The 13,536-nt window shown below is 35.1% G+C and overlaps 1 protein-coding gene across 1 annotated transcript in view; it reads left to right on the top strand.

Annotated features, from left to right (window-relative positions):
• CDH10 (cadherin 10, type 2 (T2-cadherin)) overlaps positions 1-13,536 on the top strand; it is a 154,359-nt gene that overhangs the window by 137,557 nt on the left and 3,266 nt on the right. Inside the window, exons 8-10 of the mRNA XM_006873667.1 lie at positions 2,583-2,704; positions 10,663-10,771; positions 11,611-11,862. Coding sequence (XP_006873729.1) covers positions 2,583-2,704; positions 10,663-10,771; positions 11,611-11,862 — 483 coding nt within the window. The remainder of the gene's footprint in view (positions 1-2,582; positions 2,705-10,662; positions 10,772-11,610; positions 11,863-13,536) is intronic.

The following is a 13,536-nucleotide window of genomic DNA, read 5'->3' as shown; positions in this document are numbered from 1 at the left end:
GCCATGGGCTGCCAAAAGAACCAATAGATCCGTTTTGGAAGAAGTGCAGCCAGAGTGCTCCTTGGAGGCCAGGATGGCCAAACTTTGTCTCTCATGCTTTGGACATATTGTCAGGAGGGGGACCTGTTGTTGGAGAAGGATATCATGTTTGGTAAGGTGGAAGAGCAGAGAAAAAGAGGAAGACCCCCAACGAGATGGATTGGCCAGGTGGCAGCATCTATGGACTCAAGTATGGCAATAATGGTGAGGCTGGCCCAGGATCAGGCAGTGTTTCATTCTGCTGTTCATAGGGTCACTATGAGTCAATGTTGACTAAATGGCACCTAACAACAACAACAAATGTTTTTAAGTGTTGATTTTGCTGTTTCAGTAACATTGTCATTGTTGTTGTTAAGTGCCATCAAGTGGTTCTGACTCATAGAGACACTGTTAGGTTTTCTAAGGAGCAGCTTGTGAGTTTGAACCATTGACCCTGGGTTTCAAACTAACCTTATGGTCCAGTGGTTATCTTACAATGTCATACCAGGACTTCGTCATTACTTGCAGAGAAAAAGGAAAATAAAGTACTTAGGTTAATGGTATATGCCCTATTAGTTCATGACAATAATTTTTACCCTTATGTCTGAAAACTATTTAGATTAAAAGTAATAAGATAAACTTACAGAGTAAGTACTTCCTATAACTTGGATTATAAATGGTAAAAGACACTTCTTAAGATTAATACTTGCTCTCAGCTCATCTGCTATTCTTTTGGTTAGTTTGACTTATTTATTTATCTAATTATCTCCTTTCTTTCTTTTTTATTGCTCTTCAGCTTGATTTTGCCAAAGTCCACACAGAATTTTGATTATATTCAAGGACTGAAATGTTGATATCATGAGGCGAAGGGTGGGGGTTATGATAAGTAGAACCTGCTTAACAAAATATACTCAAATCTCAGAAGGGCCTGGAAAACTCAGTAATGGAAATACTGTAATTACTAGTTAAAAAGAGGTTGTTATCCAAAGGTATACCATACAAGAAGCATTCATATTTTAAATTTCCTTTTGAAAATTATAATGTTTCTTAAAACTCATTTTATTTTGTAAAAACTTCGATATTCATGATTTTAATATTTGTAGCATAAAATGAACACTTGTTTATTTGTTGGGATTGAGCTAATTTGAGAACTATAAATTGCTAAGCAAAATTAAGCCTGAACAGAGATGAAGACAGGGAGAGAGAGAGCAGCTGACTAGACTCATGGGCAGAGAAAGGCAGAGTGCTGGCGGCCAGGAGGCAGGCTTACATCATGTGCCCTTTAGTTTTTTAAATTATTATATATTCCTGAGTGTTTTTGTGTACATCCACCCACCCTACAAAAAAACCTTAAAACAAAGGGAATAGAAGCAAATCCTGTTAAATAATGATGCACAGAGGAGATTGTAATCATTGCAATGAAAAGGTGAGTGTAAAACTGATGTTCTCCCATGTAAACTATCACTCAATTTACAATCAAAAACTTAAAAAAAACAAAAAACAAAAAAAACAAATCAAGCCTGGAATTTTAAAATGGCACCAGTCCAGTAGTGATTATATTAATAAGATTTCAGCCCTTAGAATTTTTGTAGATCTTCTAGATGATATTTAAAGTTTGTAGCCTCATATTGGACCCCTGGTATGATGCTGTAATAACAACACTAGACTGCAAACCATAAGGAGAGTGGTTCAAACTAGCCAGCACTTCTTGGAAACCCTATACAGGGTTGCTATGATTTAGAACCTACTGGATGACACTTAACAACTAAAACAAGCCACATATTAAATTTTCCAAGAGGAAATTGTTGTTGTTTAGTGCTGACAAGTCAGTTTCTGATTCACAGCAACCCTATATCGGATTTCTGAGGAATGACTGGTAAGTTTGAGTTGCCAACCATTTGATTCAAACCAGCCTTGGGGTCCAGGGCTTACCCTACAGTGAAACACCAGGATTTAGAAAGCAACATGTGCGTGGTTTTCACTGAGAACATGTTTAATGACATTTACCACTCCGAAGCTAATGACTTTGAGCAAGTCACTAATTTATATGAAATTCTACTTTATCATCCAAAACACATGCAAGGATTTAATCAATATTATTCTCTATATACTTTGGAGTCCTAGTGTGGTGCTGTGGGTTAATGTGCTGGACTAAAAGATCAGTTTGAACTGCAAGTTCACCAACTGCTCCTAGGAAACCCAATACAGGTTCGCTATGAGTAGGAACCAACTTCACGGCACTTAACAACATAATATATTTTGAGCACAATAAGATACATTTTATACAATAAGGACACAAATATAATATGAACTCAATTTTACTGGATTGTTCTTTTAAAAGTTTCCAAATAATAATAGTACTTGTGAGTCCAATAATAATTGAATCCATGACTACTTAATTAGGCACTATAGTAATTTTCTTTATTGCATTTGATCATTGTGATGGTGGAATTAACAGTGGGCTTATTTGTATGTGAGCACTTAATAGCCACAAGATGCCTCTATAAATTAGATCAGGTGTACAAATGATTTTTCCAAAGCAAAAATTCCTTTTCCTTTTCTAGACAATCCCAAAGAGATGACTCGTGTGGCTGTTTTTGTGAGAATTTTGGACGTCAATGACAATGCCCCACAGTTTGCTGTGTTCTATGATACTTTCGTATGTGAAAATGCCCGACCAGGACAGGTGAGCACTTGTACCATTTAAAGTATGAGAAGATTTTTAAACTTCTAATTAAATATTTTCTCTCCCAAATCCTGAAAGAAATGAATAAGCAGATAGAAGCTTTCATATAATCCTAGCAATACCAAAAAAAGTGAGCTATATTTTGGAGAGTTTTAAACATTTAAAATGGCATTAAAATAGGTTTGGCTTCATATTTCCTTCATAAAATGCCAGTGACTAAGTTAAGATTTTATTGTTGTCATAAAATTTAAGGTATAAGAAGGCATTCTTTTAACTTTTTAAGCCTTCCAGCATAAAAACAAACAAAAATCTATAATATCATTAGTTAAATATTGGTAACAGATAAAGAGAGGGGAAATTGAAGTTAGGGGAAATATAGAGACAGGATCAGCTAAATTCCAAGCATCAGTTAAATGTTTAATTGATACTCTAATAAAAATTAGACCAACAAAATTTTCTCTGTAGACTTATATGTTGCATTTTATTATTATAACAACACATAAAGTACTTAATGACATAGTTATTGTTCATTAAAATATTCTTCTATCATCAGCTTTGTTTATACCCCCTTAAGTTTTTCTTAGTGGCCTCATTTTGTTGTTTGAAAGATTTGAGTGTATAAGGCTGAAAGAAAAGCTCTTAATTGGTTTGAATGTTATCTTCACAGAAGGAAGCTACGTGTTATAAATAATAATTGGGGATCAAATGTGCTTTTATATAAGAAAGAGGAACCATCGAACAATTGCATTGTATTTTGACATCATTTGATGTTCTTTATAAACATCAATGTCATTTTTATATTTTTATGCAAATTACATTGCAGAATAACTCAGATTTATTTTTCTGAAGATTCTAACAGCTATTCAATAGCCTGTCTCTTGTTTGAAACAGTAAAATTGCTTCAATTGCTGCCTTTTCGTTTTTTACTTGAAAATGTTATGGAAATGTTTAATTTGTTTTATTTAAATGACTTGCTGCTTCCAACTTACTTCTTAATGAAACAGTTCTTGCCCTAAAAATACCATTCCAAATAGCCCTCTGCTTGACAGGCTCAGCATGATATAAGTTGAAGCCTTTTCTCTAAGAGATAAATTATCCACTTTACCATTTCAGCATATATTGTTCCCTCTATAGTTATCCTATTTGATTTTCAAGAGATATCTTTTCAGAACATTTGAATCATTATAAGCACTGATTTACAAATATATTCAAAGTTATACAAAATAAGAATTGTGTTTGTTTATTTTCCTTTTTAAAAACTGTACCCAGTTCTGTGACTTCTCTGTAATTTTGTGATGTTTACAAAATAGATGGTATCGCTAAGCAAAAATTCAAAGATGATGTTCATGAAAATGCAATAGTCTGTTTTGAAAAAGTCATAGGAATGAACATGACCAATATTTTTTTTCCCCATTGCCTGCATATGCAATAGTGTCTCCATACTAAAATCCAAAAAAAAAAAAAACAACAACAACACTTGGTGTTGATTTTGATTGAAAGTAACCTTATAATTCAGAATAGAACTATCTCACAGGGTTTCCAAGGCTATAATTTTTACTGAAAAAGACTGCCTGACCTTTCTTCTGCTGGTGGGTTTGAACTGCCAACCTTTAGAGTAGAAGTCAAGCATTTAACCACTGCACCACTGCAACTATTTCCTAGTTGTCTTAACCAAGATCATCTTATTAGATGTCCTTTTGGCCTCGTAAATTGAAAGATGCCTTTGCTCAAAGTAAATACTTATGGTAGAGTGAGTCAAAAGTATCTGCACTCTGGCTGTTGAATTTATTTTAATCTCACTTTAAAAAAGGAAACTGCATCATTTTTCAACATAATATCATTGCTTTTCAATACACTTTTCAAACACCCTTTGTCGACCTGTTGGCAAGCTTTCACATTACCTTATTAAAAAATGTTTTAGGCTGAGCTGCAAGCAAGGAATACACCACTGTTCATCAGAGGTGAATCTCCATCCTCAAAGGACTGCTTTTAGAGAACCAAAAAGGTGACAGTCTGGTAGATCAAGAACTCCACTGTAGGGATGATGCTTTAACACATCAAAGCAAAGTTTTTGCATGGTGTAAACAGTGTGGACAGAGGTGTGTACACTTGCATTGTCATGAAGATCACAACACCCTTGGTGTACAGTCCTATGCATTTAATCCAAAAGTTGATGTTGCTGTTAAGTGCTATGGAGTCAGTTCCCACCCAAAGAGACCTTGTATAGGGTTTCTGAGGAGGAGCCAGTGAGCTTGAACCACCGACCTTGCATTTCAAACTGACTTTTCTGTCCAGTCCATTAACCCACAGCACCACACCAGGCCTCCAATCCAAAATTTTAGCTTCAGCAATTCAGTGAGCACCTCACTGTAAAGAGCACTGTTGGTTGTTGAATCTTTTTCTTGATAGTATTCCAATATTGTACCTTGAGAATCCCAGAAAACTATAAGCATTAACTTGTCCATTTGGTGGTTGACTTTTGAACTCTTGGACAGAGACTGAGGATGTTTCCATTATATACTCTGCAATTTACTTTCAGGATCCTAGTGATGAATCTATGTCTCATCATCATTAATGATATTGTTTTTAAGAAACTTTTACTTTCCTTTGAGTCTCGTTCAAATTTTGTTTGCAGATGTCCAAACGCTTCTGTTAACGCTCTTTCATGAGTTGTTTCGGTCCCTATCTTGTACAGACTTCTCAAAACCTAAGTCTGTCATGGATTATTTCATAGGCAGAGCCATGGCTGACTTGCAAATTATTTGCCACATAATCCACTATCACACATCTGTTCCACAGAATCATTTCACATGCTTACTCAATATTGTCATCATCGTGTACATTGGAGGGAGTTTTAATATAACTGGAGAACAGGTAATTTCTGACTCACCCTCATATAATCAGTAATGGAATTCAAGGTCATGACATCCTAGTGGGTAACATAAAACTGGTTATTTAATAAAGTCCTTCTTCACCGAGCATTCACCGACATTGAATTGTTAACTCTGCTTCCCCTTACCCTGGGGAAGTAGAAGAAAGTTAGAAGGACTTCTGGATGTGTTGTAGTTATTTATAGAGGATTTTATTCCACCCAATACTCTACCAACTTAAATACTCTTTAGTACAGCATGGACAAGAATTCCACCCATTTAATGTGTGGAAAAAAACAAGTAGACAGAAGTAAAACTAATTGTTCAAATCTTCCTTTTGGTTCTCTATTTTTGCCTATTTCCTGTTGTAAGGGTAAAAGCCCTTGGTAAGAATTAATTTATAAGTGATGTAGTGTTTAAAGCCTTGTCTTGTATATTTGGGAGTGTGGTGTCTCCATATGATAAGCACTGGACTGCAAATATTGGGGTCAGCAGTTCGAGGCTGACAGCTGCTCCATGGGAGAAAATTGAAGCTTTCCACTCCTGCCAAGATTCAAAGCCTCAGAAACCACCTCAATGGCACTAAACAACAATAACTTGTAACTTTGGAAAGGAGAGAAACGAGGGTATAAGAAGAATAGATGGTTTTCTTTTGTTCCATTTCCTCAGACAATAAAATATATTCATCTTAATCTCTATTGAAGGCAATAATATTTCAAACTGTAATCTCACAGGAAAATCATTGGGGTACTGTTCATATTAATCTAGATGAGGCCTTTATGAAATAAAAGTAAAATAAATCTGTATTTTAATGTGTTATTATTAAGTGCCTTTGACTAATAGTGACCTGCATAGGGTTTCAAGGAGCAACTGGTGAATTTGAACTGCCAACCTTGTGGTTCAAACCGACATGGTAGCCCAGTGCATTTTTCACAGCTCGACTCCAGGATTCCTCCATACTTTAAGGAGGAGAGGCTTTATTCAGAACGGGGAGAAAGGAATTATTGCAATAGAACACAAACTCATAGAAACCCCAAGTGTGTTAGTGTAAAACTACTCTCCATAGGATTTTCAAAGTTTGAAATATTTAGAAGTTGATTGCCAGGTTTTTTTTTCTGAAATGTGTCTGGATGAATGGAACTAGCAATATTTTTGACAGTGGTCAACAGTCATACATGTTAACGTTTTAACTACCCAGGGATGCCGTTTGCAATAGAATGCTCATTCAATAAGATCAGAAAGTATCTTCAGCAGTTGTTGTTGCTAGGAGCTTTAAGTCTATTCAGACTCATGAAAACTTATGCACACCAGAACAAAACACTGCCCAGTCCTGCACCAAACTCACAATTATTGTTAGGCTTGAGCCGAGGACTACTGCCATTGTGCCAAACCATCTTTTAGGGGTTCTTCCTCTTTTTGCTGACCGTCCTCTTTACCAAGCATGATGTCCTTCTCCAGGGACTGGTCCCTCCTGATAACGTGTCCAAAGTATAAGAGATGAATCTAACCATCCTGGCTTCTAAGGAGCATTCTGTCTGTATTTCTTCCAACACAGATTTGCATGTTTTTCTGGCAGTTCATGGTGTTTTTAATATTCTTCTTCAACACCATAACTCAAGTGCAACAATATGCTACCTCTTGAAATACTTGAACACCAACAATTTATTTTTGATATCGTGACTATGTATTCCATCTTCTTTTGATGCTTTCTGCATCCTTTAATATTGTGCCCATGGAATCATTCAATATTGGAAGTTAAGGTTTGAGTTTTTTCTTCAGATCTTTCAGCTTTAGAAATGTTGAGTGTGTTCTTCCCTTTTGGTTTTCTAACTCTAGGTCTTTGCACAGTTTATTAAAATATTTGACATTGTATTTTCAAACTACCTTTTGAAATTTTCTGTCCAACTGTTTTCACTCCTCATTTCTTCCACTTGCTTTAGCATCCCTACACTGGAAAGCAGGTTTCAGAGTCTCTTTTAACAGCCATTTTGGTCTTTTCTTTCCTTCTTGTCTTCTAACAATTGAGCTGTCAATCTGTTCCAATAAAATTGTCCACCTAGGAAACACTAAGAGCCAATTGTATTCTGTCTTAGATAGGTTTCTATGAGTCTGAATCAATGTGAGAGCAGACAACAAGATGGTGTTTTTGGATGCTGAAAGCAGCGACATGCAAATTTCAGTGACTTAGGAAAATGAGACTAACTAAACCAATGTTAGTCTCATTTTGTTTGTCGCATTGAAGGCCAATGGTACTGCCTTCAATAGCACTTCATTGCTAATTGATCACTGAGCTAAGCAATTCAATTAATCATTTTTGAGTCAAGGAATAAGAAATTGATAATCTGTGAACCTTGCTATAGGTAAACAAGAGAGCTGCCATAGATCTTAATAAGTCCCGGTAATGGGTTTTATTTCTGTTAATCTCCTGAACATAAAGAATGGAAGGTTTTCTTTAATCACCAGTGTTTTTCGGTATCTTCTGATTCAGGTTACATGCAGCATTAGCAGATTAAAACTCATCATGTAATACTTTCCATACAATGACATTTAGCTACTTTCTTAATATAAAGATGATAAAATGGAGTGCTTTTTTTCCCACGCCCACAGGTATGGTGTTTATAGGGTAAGTTAGCAGGTTACAACTCAGGGTCAGAAATGATCAATTATTCCAGTCAGGACAGTCTGCATTCAGCCATGTCCACAGGCTGGTCTCTCTCCACCTGGCCAATGTTATGAAGCTCTTTTAGGGGTGCTGATAAATGACCAACAGGACACAACACTCTGCTATTAGCCTCAGCCTGGAGGCACTCAGCTCTAGCTCTGTAAATAGACAAACCTAGCTCCCCCAATTAAGTTCCTGGAGTTACCCCACTCTGTAAGCAAACCTCCTGCCCAAAGTCACTCAGCTGTACTTGCTCTGTGAGCTGGGAATCCCACTGTTCTGTCTCATGCTGTGGCTCTTGGTTTTGCTGTTTTTACTCCTCTGCCAACCTTGGCTACTAACCAAGTGCTTTTTTACTAGGAAAAAAAAAAAGTTTTGTTTTTTCATTAAATGGAACCCCAAGCCTTCCCTCAGAGAAAATTAATGCATATTAAATGACCTGATATCTAATTTTAATTGTATTAGCATGCTATCTACCCCACACCACATTATTGCATGATAATTTCCTGTTACTTTACACTTGTTTTAGCATGATCTTGTGTTGTTGTTAGTTGCCCTCCAGTAGATTCTGACTCGTGGCAAGCCTGTATTAATACCAAACTATTACAAAATGGTGAAGGAAATAAAGCATAAGTGACTCATCTGTGTTTGTTGTCCATATACTTAAAACAAATGCTGGACATCTTCAGTTTTTTGTTTTGTTTTTTTCCTAATTGTGATACTCTATTTTATTAGAAATGTGTCAAAATGAGTTTGGCTTTAGTAGAAATAAAATAGTTGCCCCTGGGCGGTTCACAGAGTAAATGTATGAATGACTAACAGAAAAGTTGGTGGTTTTAGTTCACACAGAGATGCATCTGAACACTGTCCCAATGATCTACTTCCTAACTATCAGCCATTGAAAACTCTATGAAGCACAAGTCTGCTCTGATACTTTGGAGTTGGAATTAACTCAGTAACTGGTGGTGGTAATATATAGAGAACCAAGGAAAATGGTTTTATCTCAAAAAAGGTTACCAGTTTCTGATTTCTGTCACAACACTTTGTGGTATATTTACAAAAAAACCCCAAGAGCATCATTATTTTGAATGCATGGTAGGAGATGGAAGAAAAGATTGATTTTAGAAGTAAGTTTTGAGTATGAAATTAGACTCTAAAAGCCAAATTGTTTCAGAGAAAAAAGACTACTTCTAAATGGGGTGAGTGTTTTCATGTGTAACAGACAAGTCTTTGGTTTATAAAAGTACATTGCAATATGATGCAGATTCTGCAATATTTAACTTTATTTTGTTCCTATAGTTAATTAATATGAGTTTGCCTTATTTCCTTCATAATATTTAATGAAACTATATTACTAGCCCTTGGCTTTGAAATCAATAATGATTCAATCTTTGATTAAAATGGAATATTTTAATTGAGAATTTTCATTTAAAGCTTTATAATGTGTTAAAAAGATATGCACAGGTGTGACTATTGTTTTCTGAAATACATTATCTTGGTTTATTAAAAAGAACTTGAATTTCATTTTTTAATCATAGTTGCAAAATATAAGAGGCTAAAATGGAGTTAAAAGGTAACAGAATTGGTTCACATACTTTATAGAACTCTTTCATATATATTTTTAAAATTTGGGAATATTATATTATGTTTATTCAAAGATGATTAGAATTATTGTCACATAAGCACTGGACTGCTAACTACAGTGTTGGCAGTTCAAATTCACCCGCTGCTCCATGGGAGAAAGATGAGGCTATCTGCTTCTGTATAGATTTACAGTGAAGCTTTGGAAACCCTATACAGAGTTGCTATGAATCAAAACTGATTCAACTGCACGTATCAACAACCAAAATATATGGGAATGTTAACATATTAATCTTAATGACAGAGTAACATAAATATGAGAATTTTCATTAGTCCCAGGATGATGCTATAGGATCAGTACTGGAATGTGAACCACAAGATCAGCAGTTCAAATCTACCAGCTGCTCCTCAAAAACCCTATATGGGGTTGTTATGAGTAAAAATTGACTTGACAGCACTTAACAACAACAACTATCTACCTGGATATTTTGTTTCATTTATGTCTTACTTGATTCTTCAACATATTCTTATAAACTTACTCACTTCAACTATAAGTTAATATTTTAACTTTTTTTAAATAACTTTGAAGCAACAAGTTATACCTAAGAGAGAGAAAGAAAATGATTAAAAGAGAGTGGCTCTGTTAAAATAAAATTAAAATTAAACATCAAATGACTCAAATAAATATATATGGTCATAGAATACAACTAAGTGCCTTCATTTTTTTTTTTTTCTTTTAGGCAGAGTAAAGATATTAAAAATTGCATATTATAAAGCAGATTGTAGCCATGGGAATTTGATACCATGGAAGTTTGACAGATATGGATATTTTCTCTTTTCTGCAGCTAATACAGACTATAAGTGCAGTAGACAAAGATGACCCTTTAGGCGGACAGAAATTTTTCTTCAGCTTAGCAGCTGTCAATCCGAACTTCACAGTACAGGATAATGAAGGTAAACTATAAAATTTGTTCCTTATGATACTACAGTTACATTAATAGGAAATGCCCAAAAATAATTTTGGGGGGGACTGTATTTGGCACTTTATATCATTCATCTCAGATTTTATCCCAATTCTTTGAGTAATATAACATTTTATTATTTTCAATGAGTGGAAATAAAAGTTCAGAACCATTAAGTAGCTTGGTAACTGTTGCTCATGAGTTGGGAAGCAAAGTTTTGATGGCTTCATTGATTTAAAAATGTATTTTAAAATTCATCTAATTATATTCTTCTTCCAGATTATTGATTTTTGTGTGTGTGAGAGAGAAAGAGAGAGAGAGAGAGAGAGAGAGAGAGAGAGAGGATATCTTTATTTAAAAAAGACATTTTGGTATGATGTGTTTCCGCTGTTGAGCAAAATATTGATTTTTTTTAATCCAAAAATTCTATCATCTACATAGTTTTGGGAGTCTTGGTATGTGCTGGATTACAAAGTCAATTTGAATCTTAAGGCCAGTGGTTCAAGTTCACCAGTTACTCCTTGGAAACCCTATACAGGGTCTCTATGGGTTGGAATTTTACTCGACAGCACTTGACAACAATAGCTATGTAGTTTTGATAAAAGATTCGCTTATCAAAAGTCACCTTGTTGAAAGCATTTGAAAGGAAACACTAATAACCAATCTATGCTCTGTGAGTCCTCATGGTATTATTTTTATATTCTACCTATTAGGAAGATATATATCAGCTTTGCATAAATGCACTTAATTTATACATTTCCCACTGTGTTTATCAGGATGCAATGCATTTACTGTCCCTAACCATCTGTAATATTCAAAAATTTATTTCAGATAATACTGCCAGAATTTTAACCCGAAAAAATGGATTCAATAGGCATGAAATTAGTACTTATCTCCTGCCTGTGGTGATATCAGACAACGATTACCCAATCCAGAGCAGCACCGGCACGCTGACCATACGCGTGTGTGCGTGTGATGGCCAAGGCAACATGCAATCCTGCAGCGCGGAAGCCCTGCTGCTCCCAGCAGGCCTCAGCACGGGGGCCTTGATTGCCATTCTCCTCTGCATCATCATACTACTGGGTAGGTGATCCAACAAAAGAAAATGTGGCTGTTTTCTAGACTGCCTACCTCAGTGTAGTTTCAATGAGAAAAGTAACTCCCTCCAAAATAACCCCAAATTTTAAGACAGAAATAAATTATGTCAAAAATCTATTATAATTTTTTATCTTATCAGAACTTATGAACATATATAAAGAATTTTTTGAAGTGGTAGTGATAATAGTAAGGTATTACCTAGAGGGAACTGGTGCTCCTTCAAATATGAATAAACATCAAAAGTAAACAAACAAATGTCTACTTTTCACTGTTATTGTTAGGTGCCATTGAGTCAGTACTGACTCATAGTGACCCTATGCACAGCAGAGCAAATCACTGCTCAGTCTTGGGCCAACCTCACAACCTCTGTCACACTTGAACCCACTGATGCTGTCACTCAGCCAATCCATCTCACTGGGGGTCTTCTCTCTTTCTCTGACCCTCCACCTCACCAAACATGATACCCTTCTCCAGTGACTGGTCCTTCCTGACAATATGTCTGAAGTACGAGAGACAAAGTTTAGCCATCCTGGCCTTATACTGTATTAAATAATGTAAAGTAAAGGATTGATGGACTTGTTTAGGATTAAGAAAGTTCAGAGATAGATCATTAAAATTCATGTTAGTTCTACTGTGCTGGTAAACACAAGGTCAGCAGTTCAAACCCACCAACTGCCCCTCAGAAACCCTATACAACTTCGCTATGAGTCTGAACGGACTCAATGGCACTTAATAACAACAACAACAGTTGATCCTATGGAGAAAGATGATGTTATCTTTTTCTCATAAAGATATGCTGTCTGAGAAACACTATGTAGGATCACTGTAAGTTGGAACTGAATTGATGGTTTGGTTAATACTGAAAGTTTTGATGGAATTAAATATTTTCAGCAGCAAGGGTCAAAGACTCAATAGCCAGTACCCCTATTCTTTCATGTTTAACATAATTTGTACCTTGAGAAATGCAATCATAGATTCTGTATCATTGCCTCCTTCTGGATTATCTGTCAAACTCGTCTTCAAAAGTAGTTTAAGATAAAAAAGAATTGAAGGAAAAGAGTAGGACATCATGGCTCGTCTTAATGTTAGAGAACCTGATTGAATCTCAAAACACTAAAAAATGAAAAGGGCTAATGATTTTTTACAATGACTATTCTAAAACTTGTCTTTGTATAGAAGGGCTTTGTACTCAATTATTGCCAATTTTTCATACTTACAAAAATAATGCTATATGAAATTTGAAAATAAATGCTGACAATAATGAATTGTAGCAATATTTTCTATGATTATGCAGAGAGCAAGATTTTATACAAAGTGTGACTTGCTACAATAAAATATGGTTTTACAAAAGCTTCCATTATCCTATATTTAATTTAGTTGTATCTACTTCATCCATAAAGGAAACATTTCCATTTTTTTTACATTTATCATTGCATGTATTCCGTAGAACTGCAGTTAAAGAACTGAAGAATAATTACTCATGCCCGATAAACTATTAAAGGTATGAAATGATCACTTCTAGATTAAATATTTTTAATGTAGCTCAAGAAATGAAAATGTGGCACATTAAAAAATATGCATTATATCCTTTTACTATTGAATATTAATCAGAGCAAGACGTCTTCATGAAGAAAAAATTAATAAACTTGATTACATTTT

This window comes from Chrysochloris asiatica, unplaced genomic scaffold (genome assembly GCF_000296735.1).
Source record: "Chrysochloris asiatica unplaced genomic scaffold, ChrAsi1.0 scaffold00248, whole genome shotgun sequence".
NCBI classification, from domain to species: Eukaryota; Metazoa; Chordata; class Mammalia; order Afrosoricida; family Chrysochloridae; genus Chrysochloris; species Chrysochloris asiatica.
The sequence above is the reverse complement of the archived record's forward strand: the minus strand, read 5'-3'. Positions and strand labels throughout refer to the sequence as shown.